The sequence below is a fragment of the Bombina bombina genome, unplaced genomic scaffold, assembly GCF_027579735.1.
Source record: "Bombina bombina isolate aBomBom1 unplaced genomic scaffold, aBomBom1.pri scaffold_587, whole genome shotgun sequence".
Lineage (NCBI taxonomy): Eukaryota > Metazoa > Chordata > Amphibia > Anura > Bombinatoridae > Bombina > Bombina bombina.
In genome coordinates, this window is record NW_026510841.1 from 108,648 (window position 1) to 128,106 (window position 19,459).

The 19,459-nt window shown below is 37.3% G+C and overlaps 1 protein-coding gene across 1 annotated transcript in view; it reads left to right on the forward strand.

Moving 5' to 3' along the window:
• The window catches only part of LOC128643483 (polypeptide N-acetylgalactosaminyltransferase 18-like), a gene marked incomplete at its 5' end in the record, with an annotated part of 233,425 nt that overhangs the window by 99,481 nt on the left and 114,485 nt on the right, over positions 1 to 19,459 (forward strand). The window contains one exon of the mRNA XM_053696328.1: positions 10,550 to 10,716. Coding sequence (XP_053552303.1) covers positions 10,550 to 10,716 — 167 coding nt within the window. The remainder of the gene's footprint in view (positions 1 to 10,549; positions 10,717 to 19,459) is intronic.

Genomic DNA, 19,459 nt, shown 5'->3' on the forward strand with positions numbered 1-19,459 from the left:
TCATAATGTATAAAATACTTCATGCTGAAAATTACTTTATTTGTTTGTAGCGTATGCCGCGCTGAGCGCCTCAGGCCGCCTGACCCACAGCAGAACGTTATTTTTCAGTGAGGTGACATTTCCACCTCCTAGCCAATAGCTGTGCGGCCCAGCTGGCATTATGCTGGATAGCTAGCATGCTATTGGCTAAGATCACTTCACTGGAATATAGTGTTCTGTCGTTGGCGGCCTAAGGAGCTCTGCGTGGCATACACTGCAGACAAATAAAGGAACTTTCAGCATGAAGTATTTTATACATCATGGCTGAAAGTCCCATTTATTTGTAGTACTGGTAAACCCTAGCATTTAAAAAACGCTAGGATTTACTATCACTTTAAGTCTGGTGAATCTAAGCAAAATGAATGTGATATGTTGTTTCCATAGTTTTTTCCTGTAATAACCACATAAGAATGTGTTATCAGTGTGTTATGTTTTTCTCTTTTACAGGTGTTTCACATTTTCAGCTTGGTATTTGTTAAAGGGACAGTCTAGTCAAAATTAAACTTTCACATAGGGAATGCAGTTTTAAAGGGTCAGAAAAGTGTGTTTAATAAAAAAAATATTATTTCGTTTGTGAACTTCATTTTTAATATTTTGAGAATGTAAATGTTTTTAAAATTATAACCGTTACCTTATTTTTCGATTTTGAAGCAGCCGCTTCATGCTGCGGTCTAGCAATAGCTGACAGCCCCATGAGCAAGCAACTGAAATGGGTCCAAGCAATCGACCAATCGTAGCTTTTATTCTAATCAGTGTAATGAATATGCAATACGGTAATGCACGATCCCGTTCGCATTCCCAGTAGTGTCACTACAGTAACACGCATGTACCCAGGACATACTTGAAAATGAGAGAAATCTCAATGTATCCTTCCTGGTAAATTATTTTATAAATAAATATACTTCCTAATGCTGCAGGGCTAAACACTCACTTGCGTACCAAGAGTAAAGATCATGTGACCGATATAGAGACACAGAAAAATACTCCTACTGAAATCCTTTCTAACTAAATGAATCATAGGATTGAATATGGCGACGCGCGCTCACAGGGGCTATATGTAGAGCCATTCGTGAATGGCTTTGCATAATGAGGTAAACAGAGGGAGTGCAAAATAAAGCATTTATATATTGTTTTTTTTTTTTACATTAAATAAAAAAAAAAAGTATGACACTAAATTATGAAAAATCAGTTTACTATATGTTTGTATAGTTGATTTTTTTTTTGAAGGTTTACTGTCCATTTAAACAACTTTCCAATTTACTTTTATCATCAAAGCTGCTTTGTTTTCTTGGTAATCTTTGTTAAAAATCTGAACCTAGATAGGCTCATATGCTAATTTCTAAGATCTTAAAGGCCGCCTCTTATCTCAGTGCATGTTGACAGTTTTTACAGCTAGACAGTGTTTGTTTATATGTGCCATAAATATAACATTTTGTTCATTCTTGTGGAGTTATTTATGAGTCAGAAGTGATTGGCTAAAATGCAAGTTTGTCAAAAGAACTGAGATAAAAGGGCAGTCTGCAGAGGCTTAGGTACAAGGTAAGCACAGAGGTAAAATATATATCAATATAACTGTGTTGGTTATGCAAAACTGGGGAATTGGTAATAAAGGGATTATTTAAACAATTATAATTCAAGAGTAGGCTGTCCCTTTAAAAAAATTGTTAAAAAGTAAGACTAGTGACTTGAATTTTTAGTGTATGTAATAGATTATGTTGGAACCTACCAATTTGTTGTTGAACCAATAAGTATCACACTGTTACCACAGGCTACTACTGTTTATTTCAGAAAAATGTTTTTCTTTTAAAGCTTCAGAATGTATCTGTTGCCAATTTTATAGCAACAATGTTGGCATAAAAGTCTTTCAGTTTCGCCAAAATCTCGCTGCTCGCAATATATCCTGCTGCATGTTTAGCTTTACCTCATCAGTAAGTGGAACTGGGTGCTTAAGGCATATATGAGTACCTAAGGAAGCACCCATGATAAATGAGTAAATGCGTATCCTCCCCTGTAACGTTTTTTACTTTGAAGTTGTCAGGTGGACCAGACAATCTGTACTACCCATGCTATTAGTAATAGGCAGAATGCGACCCCTCTTCTTCTCAAGTCTTGGCTGTTTAAAAGCAGCTGGAGATATGGTAGTGTTTTCTACTGATTACCAATGAGACAGCTGGCAGAGCTCCTTGTAGGTTATACCTCCAGATAACTTTACAGTAAAAAAAAAAAAAGTGGTAACGGAATGGGTGACTCCTAAGTGAGAAGATGATAGTAAAAAAAACAAACTTTGATTTGTTTAAAGGGACAGTGTACCCAAAAATTTTCTTTTGTAATTCAGATAGAGCATGCAATTTTAAGCAATTTTCTAATTTACTCCTATTATCAATTTTTCTTCGTTCTCTTGCTATCTTTATTTGAAAAAGAAGGCATCTAAGCTTGTTTTGGGTTCAGTACTCTGGACAGCACTTTTTTATTGGTGAATTAATTTATCCACCAATCAGCAAGGACAACCCAGGTTGTTCACCAAAAATGGGACGGCATCTAAACTTACATTCTTGAATTTCAAATAAAGATACCAAGAGGATTTGATAAAAGGAGTAAATTAGAAAGTTGCTTAAAATGTCATGCTCATGAGTTCCGGGGGAGGAGCGTGTGTGCAAAGCCAGGTGAGCACCTGCTCTCTGTTCCCCTGCAAGTCATTGGCGGTGGATCTTCGCGCCGAAAGCCTTAGACCTTGGGCGGCTTGCTTAGTCTAATTGCTAACACTACCAGAGCTCCAAAAGTGCATTTTCCATTGCACTTTGCTGTATAGCATAACGTTTGAAAAGACTGTCTTCTTCATATCTTTTCTCCTCAGTTTACCTGTACTGGACTCCTAACTTACGAATTAGCCCCTAAGTGCAAAGGTAAACAGCCGGTAATATCCTTCTCTTCCCCCCCCCCCCCCCCGGTGCTGGGTGAGGGGGGACCTAACTGGCTCCCCGGTCTAAAAGTACACTTGATATTGCCTGGTCAGAGGCTACCCAGAACCTGCTGGACAAAGGGATAAGTACAAGCTTCCCTTCCTTTACGGGGACCAAGCAGAACAGAAACTTTCACTTATATTGCCCAGAAGTACTTGGGACTCGGACTCTCAGGTAGTTGCGGAGGTATATCTTAGTCGTACGGCTACTATCTGCTCGGCTCGCCACCTGTAACAATTGTGTTACTTACCTATCGGTTGATCTGGATCCCTTGCTTGACTTCCCACTGGAGGCTGCCACTCCTGCTTGGATCATCTCCCCCTCCCACCGGTGCTGCGAGAGGGGGCTGTTTTGAGACTTGTCCATACTTCAAGCGGCAGCCAAACTCCCACCGGAGGATTTGGGTCTGTGTCCTTTTCTTGCATGAGCGGCTTGCCTTTGCCTGGATTCCGGGCTACTGTCCCTGGACACAAGGGGACTTACTCTGCTTTTGCATCCCGGGAGTGCGGCTCACCACACAGGAGTTGCTGTTTTCGTGCTGGGTCTCCTTGGCAGGCTTTGTTGTGGAGCGGCTTGCTTGGCTGCTGGCTGCGGAGTGTTGGTTGTCTTCTCCCCACGGTCTACCGCTGTCGCTCAAGCCTGTTTTACTCTCTCCCTTCACTGGTATGGTGAGCAGGGGTTTTCCTTGGCGGCTGGTCTGATAGCGTGCTGAGGGTTTTGGCTGAACGCCATTTCAAACCAGCTCTGCTTCCTTCCTTCCTTCCTTCCTTCCCAGGAGTGCCTTTTACTGTTGCTGAAATTCAAGACATCGCTGCTGATTGTGAAGTGTCTGAACTTGCTTCTGTAACTCGGAGGCTCTGTCCTGCGATCAACACAGCATGAGGGACGAGGAAATGCTTTACCTGTGCCTGACTGTTTAACCAATCACTTTAACAGGTCCCTTGAACAATGTCTGTTTGCAAGTAACTCTTTAATTGTTATTATTGGGACTGTTTTTTATTATTCTTTCTCTGGTTGATTAAGGTTGCTCTTTTCTTCTCTCCTATTTGCTATCATATAAGAGGAGCCTTCTCCCTATAGTTCTGACAAAATTGTGCAGATCATAAGTGCTGAATATTAATTATTGGTCCTAAAATCTCTCTCACTTAGATTGGACCCAGGAACACTGTTATTATATCCCTTAGTAGGATTTTGCTTTATATGAAAAGAGAAAGGAAAAGGGAATAGTAAGAAGGGAAAAGAAAAAAAAAAGAGAAGAGAGAAATCATTTATTTATTTATCTATTTATTTCTTCTCATTTGATATTATATGGGGTTTTTTTTGGGGGGGGGGGTTGTTTTTTTCTTCTATCTCTAGTAGTCTGTGGGATATACACAGTTACAAGTTAAAACTGAGACTTTTTCTTTTTCTATTTTTTTTTTTTTTTTTGTAACGATAAATTCTTGCTGAAAAGTTTTTTAGTAATTTTCCTTTGATAAGCAGGAAACTGCAGTTAAAAGTCGCCTCTTTCAATTGAATTTAGTATATTTACGGAGCTAATCGAGTAACATACACTTTATGTTCAGCCTGATTCATCAGGCCTTGCTTGAATAAGAGTTAGGTGTTGAAACAAATGTCTAGGCCTTTTTGCTCAACTTTGATTTAAATCCTATTTTGACTTATTCAGCGTCAAAATATTGGCTGCAATAGCCCCTTGTTTTTTTTTTTTCCTCTCTTCTCGTCTATGGTCCATGGTAGGCTCTCATAACTGACTTAAAGTCTTTATTCACTTCCTACACTTTTTTCCCCTCCCCCTACCACCCACTTCTCTTTTCTCCCCCCTTTTTTTTTTTTCCCTTCTCTTCTCACTTTTGTTAAGCACCTCACCCATTCACTTTGGAGCACGTAATAATAATTTCACTTCTATTACCCACAATTTTCTAGGGTCTCACTTACCATTCCTTCACTTTCACTGAATAGCTCAGTGCACTGATCACCATTTAATTATTTTTTTTTCACTTTTTAATCACATGGATAAATTTTTATCCACTCACGCAAAAACTTCACCCTCAGTTATGGCAGCCCATCAAAGGGAAAGGAGGAATAAGAGCACTCTTGAGACTTCGGCAGATATACACACTGCTACCCCTAATCCGTCATATGCAGGTGAGCCGTTGGAAAATTAGGCTCCGGTCTCTAAGATATCTGATGCTTTGACCCCTAAATTTGATTCCCTTTGGATTGAAATTAAACAGGATATTACCTTGTTGTCCAATGAGGTTAGACAATTCTCTGCCAGACTCTCAAAAGTAGAGCAAAGAACTTCTGATTTAGAAGACCTGACACTGAGTCATAACACCAAGCTAGAAGTTATGAATACCACTCTTTTAAAAATCCAGGGTAAACTAGAGGATTTAGAAAATCGTTCCCGGAGGAACAATTTTAGAGTACTTGGGGTACCGGAAGAAAACCAATATGACGATTTAAATAAATTATTAACGGTTACCATACCCCAACTCTTAAATATTCCACACTCTCACCCACAAATTATAGTAGAAAGGGTACATCGGTTAGGCTCATATACAGCTGACAAAGAGCACACTAGAACTAGACCCAGGCCTATTATAGCCAAAGTATTAAATTTCCAGGATAAAGTTACACTTCTACACTACTACTGTAAAAATCAGCCCATTTACCTGGGAGAGGCAAAAATTATGATTTTTCAAGACTTTTCTGCAGAAACAGCTGCAAAAAGAAGAGAGCTAGCCCCAATTTGTACTAGATTAATTAATCAGGGTATTAGAGCTACTATAATTTACCCAGCTAGATTGAAGATCATGGTAGATGATTAAACGCATTTTTTTGATTCATCTAAAGAGGCTGAGAAATTTTGTACTGAGACCCTCCCATTGGAAAATAGGGGTTTGACATGATTCCTTTGGATGTTTCTAATATTTATCTATTAGTAACTAATTTTGTGTGGAAGATGGTCCAACAAGCTAAGGGGTCATTACGTGTGTGTTTTTTTTGGGGGGCCCCCCTTTTGTTTTGTTTTTTGTTTTTTTGTTTGTTTTTTTTTTGTTTCTTTTTTCCCCTGATTCTCTTAAATGGCAGATATTTTAGGTAAATTTAAGTTGACCTCTTGGAATATTGGGGGTATCACTTCTCCTATTAAGCGAAAAACAATAGTTTTGCACTTAAAAAAAAAAAAAATACTAACATCGCCTTCTTGCAAGAAACCCATTTAAAAACAGAAGAAGTTTTAAAACTTAAATTTTCATGGGTTAAAGAAGTTCTTTCATCCCCTAGCAAACACAGGAAAGGTGGGGTTGCAATTTTACTTGGGAAAAAATTCAATTATCAGGTTATTCACACCAAAGCAGATACAGAGGAGAGGTTTTTACTGGTAAAGATTAAACTAGATAAGGTACTATTTACATTCTGTAACATCTATGCTCCTAATGTTTTTAGTCCTCTTTTCTGGGAAACACTCCAAGCTAATATCGTGGCATATGCGGAAGGTTATCTTATAGTAGGAGGAGACTTCAACATGGCACCACAATATCCCTTAGATAGGCTTAGACAAAACTCTTCTAGCCCAAAAACCAAAAGAGATAACCTAGAGTCAAAATTATTCAATAGACTTTTTCAGAATCTCAGAGTCAGAGATCTTTGGAGGTCACAGAATCCCGATACCAGAGACTTTACATGTCTCTCTAAAGCCCATAAGTCACTTTCAAGGATCAATATTTTCCTTGTGGATGAAAGGCTATGTAAATCAAAAATCATCTCGGGGATTCTCCCTATATGCATTTCAGACCATGCCCCCATCTTTCTTGATTTTCAGTTTAATGATTTTGTTCCTAGGAGTTTGCGGTTCTATTTCCCGGCTTATATGGCAACAGATTTTAAGTTTAAAACTTGGCTTATTTCTAAGTTTGAAGAGTATGCTCTTTTTAATCATGAATATTCTGATCGGCCTACCATATTCTGGGAAACTGTGAAAGCTGTCCTTAGGGGGGAGATTTTAGCCTACGTCATCAATAGGACAAAGAAAGTCAAACTAAGAGAAAAGGAAATCCTGAGGTCAGTGTCCAACGCATATAATAATCATTTAATAGAGAAATCACCGGCTAGTTGGGCAAGGTATACTTTAATGTTACAGGAAAGGGATTCCTTTCTCCTTTATAGGACCTCCCAGCAAGACCTGAGACTTCAGGCTAAACTATTCAGATATGGTAATAAAACCGGGAAATTCCTTGCAAGACTAGTTAAGAGGGATAAAGGTTCTTCTCTGATTCATTTATTACACGATAGAGGTAAAAATTTAACAACATCAGAGGAGCTTCTAAAGACCTTTTCAGATTATTATCAAGACCTCTACTCCCTCAAAAATTCAAATTACTCTTAAGCGTGAAGATTTTTGGAGCAAAATCTTGCACCCAACACTCACACATGAAAAGACCAAAATCCTTAACTCCCCAATTTCGGAGCTTGAAGTATCTAGAGCAATTCATGATCTTTCCTTGAACAAAGCCTCAGGCCCAGATACTCTTCCTAATGAGTTTTATAAGATATTATCGCCGCTAATTGTTTCCCACCTAACTTCATTATATAACGATATGTATATCAAGGATAGTCAGCCCTCCTCCAGCTTTACTGCCTCCTATACTACCTTAATCCTAAAACAAGGGAAGGATCCTGAAAAAAAGGAATCATACAGGCCTATAGCCTTATTAAATGCAGACTATAAAATATTCACCTCCATTTTAGCATTTAGGCTTCAGTCCCTTCTCCCTACTATCATACATAAGGATCAGGCAGGATTCATGTTCAAACGTAATTCTTCGGCTAAAATAAGAGAAGTTTTTCTTACCATTGATTATTTTAGAACTAGGGAGGGGTTGGGGGGTGGGGAGAGGGGGGACACCTCGGACTTAGCGATTATTGCAATAGATGCAGAAAAAGCTTTTGACTCCATTATGACCACTTATTCTATTCGCTTCAAAACGCTTTGGTCTGAATGGTAGTTTTCTTAAATTTATTACTAATCTATATAACTCTGCCTCTACAAGGATGTTAGTCAATGGATTGATCTCTTCGGATATATTCCTTAAAAGAGGTACCCGGCAGGGATGTCCCCTCTCCCCCCTCCTCTTCAACCTCTTCATTGAACCTTTTGCTATCTACGTTATACATCATCTTGAAGGGATCATGATAGGTAAGAAGGAAATTAAAATTGCTTTATATGCGGATGATATCCTTATCTATATTAGAAATACCTATTTTAATATCCCAAAACTTCTTTTGACTATAGATCAGTTTGGATCCTTTTCTGGGTACAAGGTGAACACTACCAAATTTGAATTTATGTGGATTAAACACCCCAACAAGCCCCCGGTAAACATACCATTTAGGATTGTCTCCGAATCCTTTAGATATCTTGGTATTGTAATTTCTCCCAACCCTGATATGTGGTATCGCCTTAATATTTTGCCGATATTAAATAAAATAAAGGAGAGTATGAAGAATTGGCATAATCTCCCCTTATCTCTATCAGGCCGAATAGCTCTATATAAAATGGTCTGCCTTCCTAAACTCCTTTATGTTCTTCAAAACACTCCATTGATTCTTAAGAGAAATGATATTCTAACGATTAATTCGGCTTTGAGTTATTTCATCTGGCAAAGTAAAAAACCCAGAATCTCATTAGCTAAACTTTCCCTCCCTAGAAAATTTGCAGGGCTGGCTATACCAGATCTTAAAATATATAATTATGCTTTTCTCGTGCGTCTAGTGATGGATTGGATTTTCAGCAAAGACTATGTCACAGATAACGAATTGGAAAAAAATGTAATTGCTCCATTCCTGCCTTCAGCAATAATCCATTGTAATTCTAGCGTGAAAAAAATGAGAACTATATTTAATCCACTCCAGGTCTGGCGAAAAGTTAGTAAATTAATAGATTTAGACTATGGGGTATCTAAATACATGCCATTAATAGGCAATCCACAATTTCAAGCAGGACTCCAAACATCACCCTTTCAAAGGTGGTCTATGCTAGGCCTACATAATGTTTTCCAATTATTAGATTCTGATAACAAGTGTATTAAAACATTTGGTTCCCTTCGTGAGGAGTTCAATTTACCTCAAAAGGATTTTTACGCGTATCTACAAGCAAGACACTTTCTATTTGATCTAATAAATAAGTTTGGCTGGAATTGGACCTTAGGATACATGGAAAACTGGCTTGTATTAGCCAAAAATGGACACATGTCAGTTTCCCCTTGCTATCAAGCCCTGAGCTCTTTAAAAGGTACTATTAATTTGGAAAATATTTCTTTAAAGTGGGCCACAGTTCTGTTTAGCTCATTGCAGAACCACGTCAATACTGATCTCATTCAATATTCAATCTCTGAAGTAACACAAACTACTCTCTCCGCTACGTGGAGAGAATCTCACATCAAGCTACTTTTTATGACATATTTTACTCCTGATAAAGGTTTCAGATATGGAAATCTCAGCTTTCATACTTGCCCTAGATGTTCACTACTAGCAGCTAACCTTGTACTTATGCTATGGGAGTGTCCAGGGATTAGACATTTCTGGCTTAAGTTACAATATTGGCTTAATAATAAATTGGGGATTTCCCCTCTGACATTAAAATTGACATACATACTGTTCCTTCAGGAGGACTCAAAAAATCGGCATGTAAACTATAGATTTGTTAACACGGCCATCTTAGCGGCTAGATACCTAATTTTTAAAAATTGGAAAAGCAGGAAGACCCCCAGTATTCCGGAGGTCAAGGACTGTCTGAAAAAACAATGTATCCTAGAGCAGATCGATACCAACTTAACTGATGAGCAGGACATTACTGTATTTTTCTCAAAATGGTCACCTTTTATTAAAACCCTTTCTCCTAATGAAATTGACTATTTAATTTATCCATTTTGAAATTCTGAACTTGTACTGTTAAAGCTTTGGTAACAGTTCTATGCCATTTAAGTCCATTTATTTTATCTCCTTCTTTCCTTCCCCCCTCCCCCCCTGTTTTTTTTTTTTTTGTTGTTGGTTTGTTTGTTTGTTAGTTTGCTTGTTTGTTTGGTTTTGTTTTTGTTTGTGGTTCTGTTTTGAGTTGATGGGCGTCCCCCAAATTGGGCTACTTGGAGCTACTATATCAATATTATCTGACTAATTGTTTCATGTTATAGTTCTTATAAAAGAAAAGGTTAGAGGTTCTATCTTCGTACATCGGGCAAAAACAGTAATCTGCCCCAATTGTTGTTTCTTTTTGTTAGACATGTTGATATTTATTTTTTTACTTTCCTGCCTTATCTGTAATGTCTGGATTTATATGTACTATGCCTATTAGGATACCAGATGTAATGAATTAATTTGCTTTGTATAATTATTTTGAACCTCAACAATAAAGAGACAATGAAAAAAAAAATGTCATGCTCAATCTGAATCACAAAAGAAAAAAATGTGGGTACAGTGTCCCTTTAAGGAAAATAGTTTAATGTAAATTTACCATTGCTGAAAAACTTCTTTTATTTTGTTTTTTACAGATGCAAAAACCTCACGTACCCAGAGAATCTTCCACAAGTCAGCATTGTTTTTATATTTGTCAACGAAGCCCTTTCTGTGATCCTGAGATCTATTCACACTGCCATCAAGCAAACACCGACTGAACTTCTAAAGGAGATAATCTTAGTAGATGACTGCAGCAACAATGGTGAGTATGTATGCATCTTATTGTCTCTTATGGAGCAAAAATCCAAGAAAAAACAGAGATGTCTGGGATTTTTTTTTTACTGTGAATCCATAATACCAAAGTTTAATGGCATGCAAGAATAAAAAAAAAAACACATCAATGCTGCTTATATTTACTTGTAAAATGTAAGATGAATTAATCATCACCCTAGCCATATGAATATCCCATATGTTATTTAATTAAAGGGACATAATACACATATGGTAAATCACTTGAAGGTGATGCAGCAAAACTGCAAAAAGCTAACATAAAAATATCACCGGAATAAAAGGGAAGATATTTTACTTCACAATTTCTTCAGCTCATCAGAGTAAGTGCTCTGTGAACAGTTATACTTCAGCTGCTGTCCAGCTACAAGTTGGAAAACAAACAAAAAACAATAGCCAATCAGCATCAGCAGAGGCCATGCATTTGCTTTACTGTGATCTCATGAGATTTCACTGAAATCTTGTGAGATTTCATAGTAAACTTTCTTGAATAGTAAAATAACATGACTGTGCCTGAACATGCCAGATTCACACTCCCTTGCAAGTCCTGAGACTAACATTCTGATTGGCTGCTTAAAGTCTCTTTACAGTGGGGTGTGAATACTTAGGAAAGATTGCAGTAAATATCTTCCTTTTTACATAGATATGTTCATGTGATATATTCTAGTCATCTATTTACAGCTATGCTGCATCACTTTCATGTGCTTCAACATTTGGGTATCATATCCCTTTAATGTACAATCTTTGTTCTTATTTACCATCTCTACTGAAAGTCTGTTCAATGAATCAACTACCCTTTCTGTAAGGCAGTTGTTCCTCAACTTACTCCTGAGCTTCTACTTTCCAACATAGCTCATTGCCCCTTCTTCAAGTGTGCTATATCTGTGAAAAATGCTTTATTAATATAATAAAGAAAAATATTGTTTTTGTATATAACATCAAACAAAGGTATACATTAGACCTTCTAGTATTATATTAGATTGTAAGGTGTAAAGCTTTAAATACCTTTGCACAAAAATTGCTAAATATACATAGAGGAAATATGAAGTTTAATAATGCATATATACCAAATGAATCCCAAAAATACACTAAAGAAATAAATGCTTAGAAAGATGTTTAATAAGTATACATCCAATATCCTTAGATCATCATTGTTCAAGAATCTTTACTTATAAATTACTTGTTTGACGTTTAAAGGGACATGCAACCAAAAAAAATGATTTCATGATTCTAACAGAGCATACAATTTTAAACAAGTTTCAAGAAATTGAAGAAAAATTGATAATATTTAGAAAATTAGAAAGTTGCTTAAAATTGCAGGTTCTATCTGAATCTTGAAAGAAAAAAAATTGGGTTTAGTATCCCTTTAATTTTGCATTTACTGTCCCTTTAACGCTCTTCTAAAAAAACTAAAAAAAAAAAAAAAAGCATACAGCTAGATTACGAGTTTTGAGCGCTATAGGGATTTTAACGACCGCCACAAAAGTGCCGTTATTTCACCTCCCTATAGCGCTGCTATTACAGGTTTTGAAAAAGCAGGCTTGTGCGGGCAATATGGTGGCGTTGAGCTCCATACCGCACCGAAAACAAGCGCGGCTTTGACGTGCTCGTGCACGATTTCCCCATAGACATCAATGGGGAGAGCCGGCAAAAAAAAAAGCCTAACAGCTGCGATTGCGGAAACAAAAGCTCTCCCCCCTCTCTTTTGCGCTCTCTCCCCCCCTCTCTTTTGCGCTCTCTCTCTCCCCCCTCTCTTTTGCGCTCTCTCTCCCCCCTCTCTTTTGCGCTCTCTCTCTCCCCCTCTCTTTTGCGCTCTCTCTCCCCGCCTCTTTTGCTCTGTGTCTCTCTCCTTTTGTTTGCTCTCTCTCCATCCCTCTTTTGCTCTCTCTCCATCCCTCTTTTGCTCTCTCTCCATCCCTCTTTTGCTCTCTCTCTCTCCCCCCTCTCTTTTGAGCTCTCTCTCCCCCTCTCTTTTGCTGTCTCTCTCCCCCCTCTGTTTTGCTCTCTCTCTCCATCCCTCTCTTTTGTTCTCTCTCTCTCCCCCTCTCTTTTGCTCTCTCTCCCCCCTCTCTTTTGCTCTCTCTCCCCCCTCTCTTTTGCTCTCTCTCCCCCTCTCGTTTGCTCTCTCTCTCCCCCTCTCTATTGCTCTCTCTCCCCCCTCTCTTTTGCTCTCTCTTCCCTCTCTTTTGCTCTTTCCCCTCTCTTTTGCTCTTTCCCCTCTCTTTTGCTCTTTCCCCTCTCATTTGCTCCCTCTCCCCCTCTCTTCTGCACTTTCCCATCTCTTCTGCTCTTTCCTATCTCTTTTTGTCTCTCTCCCTCTCTTTCTATTTCTCTCCCCTCTCTCTTGCGCCGACCGCACCCGGCCACGCCCGACCACGTCCCCGGCCATGCCCAGTCATGCCCGGCCACACTCATGCTCCCGCCCGGTCACGTCCACGCTCCCGCCCAGCCATGCCCAATTTCGCCGCAAACAGCATGTCAGGTAAGGCTAGGTGTGTTTGTCCTCGTGCTGTCTCTACTGCGCATGACGGCTTCGGACAAACACACTTGGCCTTTTATTTTATAGGATAGTTATATTGTAGCTAGCTTAGGTTTTATTTTTATCTCACAGGTAAGTTTGTATTTATTTTAACTAGGTAGACTAGTTAGTAAATAGTTATTAACTATTATAAAAAACAAACACTAAATTACAAAAAATAAGAAACAAATTATCAAAAATAAAAACGAATTACACCTAATCTAATAGCCCTATCAAAATAAAAAAAGCCCCTCCAAAGTAAAAAACCCTAGCCTACAATAAACTACAAATGGCCCTTAAAATGGCCTTTTGTGGGGCATTGCCCCAAAGAATTCAGCTCTTTTACCTGTAAAAAAAATACAACCCCCCCAACAGTAAAACCCACCACCCCCACAACCAACCCCCCCAAATAAAATAACTATCTAAAAAAACTTAAGCTCCCCATTGCCCTGAAAATGGCATTTGTATGGGCATTGCTCTTAAAAGGGCATTTAGCCCTTTTACATGCCCAGACCATAATTTAAAAATAAAACCCACCCCCCAAAAAATTAAATAAATCTAACACTAACCCCTAACGATCCACTTACAGTTATTGAAGTTATTTGAGAGCTGCTCAAATCCTATTGGCTGATTTCAACAGCCAATAGGATTTTAGCAGCTCTAATCCTATTGGCTGATTGAAATCTTTAAGCCAATAGGAATGCAAGGGGTGCCATCTTGGATGACGTCACTTGCATTGAAGTTCCAGTTTACGGCGAAGACCGTATGAAGAGGATGCTCCGCGCCGGATGTCTTCAGGATGGACCCCCTCAGCGCCGGATGGATGAAGATAGAAGATGCCGTCTGGATGAAGACTTCTTGCCACCTGGATGAGGACTTCGTCGGCTGGATGAAGATCGAAGAGGCCGTCTGGATGGATCCTTCAAGCGGGACTTCAAGAACTGTAAGTGGATCGTCGGGGGTTTGTGTTAAGTTTATTCAAGGGTTTTTTGGGTGGGTTTTATTTTTAGATTAGGGTCTGGGCATGTAAAAGAGCTAAATGTCCTTTTTAGGGCAATGCCCATACAAATGCCCTTTTCAGGGCAATGGGGATCTTAGGTATTTTTTAGATAGTTATTTTATTTGGGAGGGTTGGTTGTGGGGGTGGTGGGTGTTACTGTTGGGGGGGTGTTTGTATTTTTTTTTACAGGTAAATGAGCTGAGTCCTTTTAAGAGCCATTGGTAGTTTATTGTAGGCTAGGTTTGTTTTTATTTATTTGATCATTTGTTTCTTAGTTTTCATAATTTAGTGTTTGTTTTTGTAAGTTTTTTTGTAATTTTGTAATTTAGTTAATTTTTAGAGTAGTGTTAGGATTTTTTTAATATTTAGTTTAATTTAATTGGTAGTTAGTTTAATTGTAGTTTAATAATAATCTTAGTTTAATTGTTAGTTTAAAATTAATTTATTTAATTTGACAGGTAAGTTTTAATTTAAGTTAGGGAAATTGTAATTTTAATATAAAGTTAGGGGGCATTAGGTTTAGGGGTTAATAGTTTATTTTAGTATATTTTGTTGTTGGGGGGCTTTCGGTTTAGGGGTTGATAGTTTACTTAAGTATATTTCATTGTGGGGGCTTGCGGTTTAGGGGTTAATAGGTTTATTATAGTGGCGGCGTTGTCGGGGAGCGGTGGAATAGGGGTTAATACATTTTAATAGTGGTGGCGATGTCCGGAGCGGCAGATTAGGGGTTAATAAATGTATTATAGTGTTTGCGATGCGGGAGGGCCTCGGTTTAGGGGTTAATAGGTAGTTTATGGGTGTTAGTGTACATTTTAACACTTTAGTTATGAGTTTTATGCTACAGATTTGTAACGTAAAATTCATAACTACTGACTTTAGATAGCGGTACGGATCTTGTGGTTATAGGGTGTACCACTCACTTTTTTGCCTCCTAGGCAAACTCGTAATACCGGCGCTATGGGAGTCCCATTGTAAAAGGACTTTTTTAAAAGTGCGGTACTGACGTTGCGTGACAGGCTAAAAGGTGTGCGGTACACCTATACCTACAAGACTTGAAATAGCAGCGTTAGGGAAAAAGCAGTGTTATGGGCCATAACGCTGCTTTTTCAATCATAAAGCCAAACTCGAAATCTAGCTGATATTTCTTTAAAGGAAACCTGACTGGCGTAGCTATAAAAATAGCACACTATTTGCCCTCATACCTCCATAACACACGTAAATTGACAGAACAAGTGTTTGACTGTTGAACAAATTGCACCTTTTTACAGTAATATCCATAAAATAAAAAGATTATGGGCATTCATAAAAAACTGACTAAGTGGTTTACTATATAACAATTTGAGCTTATTGCGCGAATCTGTCATTACAATCATTATCTAACCTTTGTTCAAGTGAATGAACATATGATACTGATACTCATTTTAGCATTTGATGTGCAATATAAAATCGCATTTGTGAATTGCTTCTATACTAGAGTGCAAATTTGTTGTAGCTTGCTGCATTAGATAGGTCACCCTGTTCTTTCCCAGTAGATGTTGCTTTGTTTTGAGATGATATAGAATTATCCTTGAGCTGTAACTCTTCAATACAAGATAGTGATTTGCTGCAATCTTGAGAAAATCTCCTTGTTCACAGCCGGCTTGGGTTTTCCAGGATTAATATCTGAGACTACAGTCTTTGTGTTCTAATTATTGCTTTAATAATTCCTACAAGGTGCTCACTTACATCCCTCTGATCTCTGACAAAATAATTTGATATTTTTATAATACTGACCTGCTCTTAGGCAGAAACGTCAAAGACGATTATTGGAATTTGATGAGTTTTGTCTGATATTTTTGCACGTATTAACAATATCCCCAGTGGGGAATCATGAAAAACAACGATCATCTTACATATTGGATTAACATTCTTCTTTTTCTTCCAAAAGGCTTTTTTTCATTTTTTTATTTTAGCAGTTTTTTTTCTTGCACATAAAAACATGAGCTTATTTTCTGAAATAGACTCTAAGAATTGTAGGACTTCATTAGTTAAATGTTATGTCATGCTTTGCATATACCTGGCCCCTTTACCTGTATGATTTATCTACATCGCAGTGTTGGGGAAAATAAAAAATAAATGGCACTATAGCTTTTGCCTGCTGATAGGTATACTTACCTTAAAGGGACATGGTTCTATAATATTTGTTTCCCCTTAATGTTTTCCAAATGACTTGTTATACCTACTGCAGAGTATTAAATGTATGGGAAATGGATTATTTGTGTTTATTTTGGTATTTGAATGAGCTGTTTTTGCTAATCAAAACCATCACCTGTTTTTTTCAAGGTCATGCCAATAAAAATAAGCTGAGTTTTCAGGTAAATTAGATCTGCTAATGTTATTTATATATAAACACACAGCTTAAAGGGACACTCAATCAAAATTAAACTTTTATTATTCAGATAGAGCATGCCATGTTAAACAACGTTCCAATTTTCTTCTATTAAAATGTGAACAGTCTTTTTATATTTAAACTTTCTGAGTCACCAGCTCCTACTGAGCATGTGCAAGAATAAGTGTGTATGCATTTGTGAATGGCGGATGGCTGTCACGTGGTACGTGTATGCATTTGTGATTGGCTGATGGCTGTCACATGGTACAGGGGGAGTGGAAAATGACATAACTTTTTTAAAATTGTCAGAAAAAAAATCTACTACTCATTTGAAGTTCAGACTAAGTGCTATTGCATTGTCTTGTTATCTTGCATTTGTTGATTTTGCAAATCTACTGTGTCGACTGGTCCATTAATAGTTAGGTATTGCAATACTAACTATGGCTGGCGGTTCAGTGACCAGCTATTTTAATTACAAAAACTCTCTCTTTGATATTCATACTTTTAGTATAGGTGGCAGTTTCTACGGGCAAAATCTGTTATTGTAAATAACAAAATAGAGGTAAATAAACAAACAATTATATACACTCCAGCAGGTAAAATGGGCTATTGGGAACATATTAAAGGGGAGAAAATTTACTTCAATGTCCATTAAACATAGTTTAAAATTTAAATGCCCAAGAATATATTACATTTGATGTGTTTTTTTGGTGAAACTAATATCTTGCTGGAAAAAAAATCATAAAGATTTGTATCTGTACCTTGTCAAAGCCACAGTTTTGGGATTCACTCTCCTTTATAATCAATGGAACAGCATCTGTCTTTCAACCATTAATGTCTTGCCACCTAGAACAAGTTTCACTGAAAAAAACTCCTTAAAAAATTAGACAAATGAAAACCAAAATAGGAATAGAAAGAAAAAGAAAAACAAGACAGCTTTGAAATAGTTAGTCGACCGCAAGACGAGATGCTTTAAATCAGACATCCTCAAACTTGGCCCTCTAGAGGTTTTGGAACTACATTTCCCATGATGCTCAGCCAGCTGATATGCTAGATGAGCATCATGGGAAATGTAGTTCCAAAACCTCTGGAGGGCCAAGTTTGAGGATGTCTGCTTTAAATGGACAATAGAGTGTTTATGAATTTGCGCATGCTTGAACTGGGATTAGGTGAAAAACCCAAGCCACGCCTCTACAACTCCCGGAATGCCCATGGCCAGCGCCTCAATGGTGTCTGTCATTATATCCGACGAGACTTTTCATTTTAAGAAAGCAAAATTCAACGATTTAAGGAAATCATTAAATTATATAAATTGGGACAAAGTATTCTCTAATAAAAAATACAGGATAAATGGATAACATTTAAAAAGTTGTTAAATAAATATACATATCAACAAATACCATATGTTATAAAAATAAAAAATCCAGGCCAATGTGGCTAAATAAAAATGCGTTAAGAGAAATTAGGAAAAAAAATGTAGGGCATTTAAATTATTCAAAGAAAATAGTACAGACTCGACATACAATATTTATAAGGAACAAATAAAAACAAAGCATGCAAAAAAGCAATCAAATTAACCAAAATTGAAAATGAAAAATTAATTGCAAAGGATTCTAAGTCTAACCCTAAAAGGTTCTTTAAGTACATAAATAGCAAAAAATCTAAGGAGGACAATATAAGTACATTAAAATGCGTGGAGGGTAGCATGGTTAACAGTGACAGGGAGAAGGCTGAGGTACTAAACCAGAATTTTTTTCTTCAATATAAACAAGAGAGGAACCAATGGACAATACTTTGGAACAAACTAGAACATGCCAGCCCATACCATTAACTGGGTTATGTATAGAGGATATCAGGAAAAAAAATGGATAATATTAAGGTAAATAAAACTCCAGGCCCAGATGGAATACACCCAAGGGTGTTGAGGGAACTTAGTCTGTGCTGTCACTGTGTGTTGTATACATTCATTCAGACATCCATTCTTCTATAAACATGTTCCTATAGCTGTGAGGCAATATCCTGTGTAAAATAAGCTAGACGATTTATGTTCCTAATCTCATCCTGGGATAGACAGTCTTTTACAGTGCTATCAGCATACAGACTTTATCCTCACATTAGATAGAATCCAATCACTTTCTGACCAACCAATAAGTTAATGGACCTATAAGCTACATAAGGTCAAAAATTCTGCATGAGTTTAGGGACATGTTTTAGATAAAATATATTAAACTCTCTTTGTTCCCAGTGTTAAATCTACATTTTAATGTCATTTTCTATTACATAAACAACTTAGTAAATGGACTTTTATATTTTCTATTGTTCTGTTGCTTTAACCATGACATTTAGTAATCTTCTGTGAAATGGTTATAAGCAGTGGTAAACAAATAAAACTGTAGTTTATTAGTGAGGGGTTAATAGTCCAGTGAGAAAACATCCACTCAATGTTAAATATAAGGAAAAGGTCAATTATTGTACTTCTATGCTGAAAATTCTTACTTGTCTGGGATTAGTTGATTAGTAGAAATTTAAAGACCTAGTTATAGGTATTAATATAATGGCTTCTACGTGTTTTCATGAATCTCTATCTATCTATCTATCTATCTATCTATCTATCTATCTATCTATCTATCGGTCTGTCTATCATTAAAGGGACACTAAACCCAAAATGTTTCTTTCATGATTCAGGTAGAGAATACTATTTTGAACAACATTCCAAATTACTTCTATTATCTAATTTGCTCCATTCTTTAAATATCCTTAGTTGAAACAATGCACATGGGTGAGCCAATCACATGAGACATCTATGTGTAGCCACCAATCAGCAGCTACTG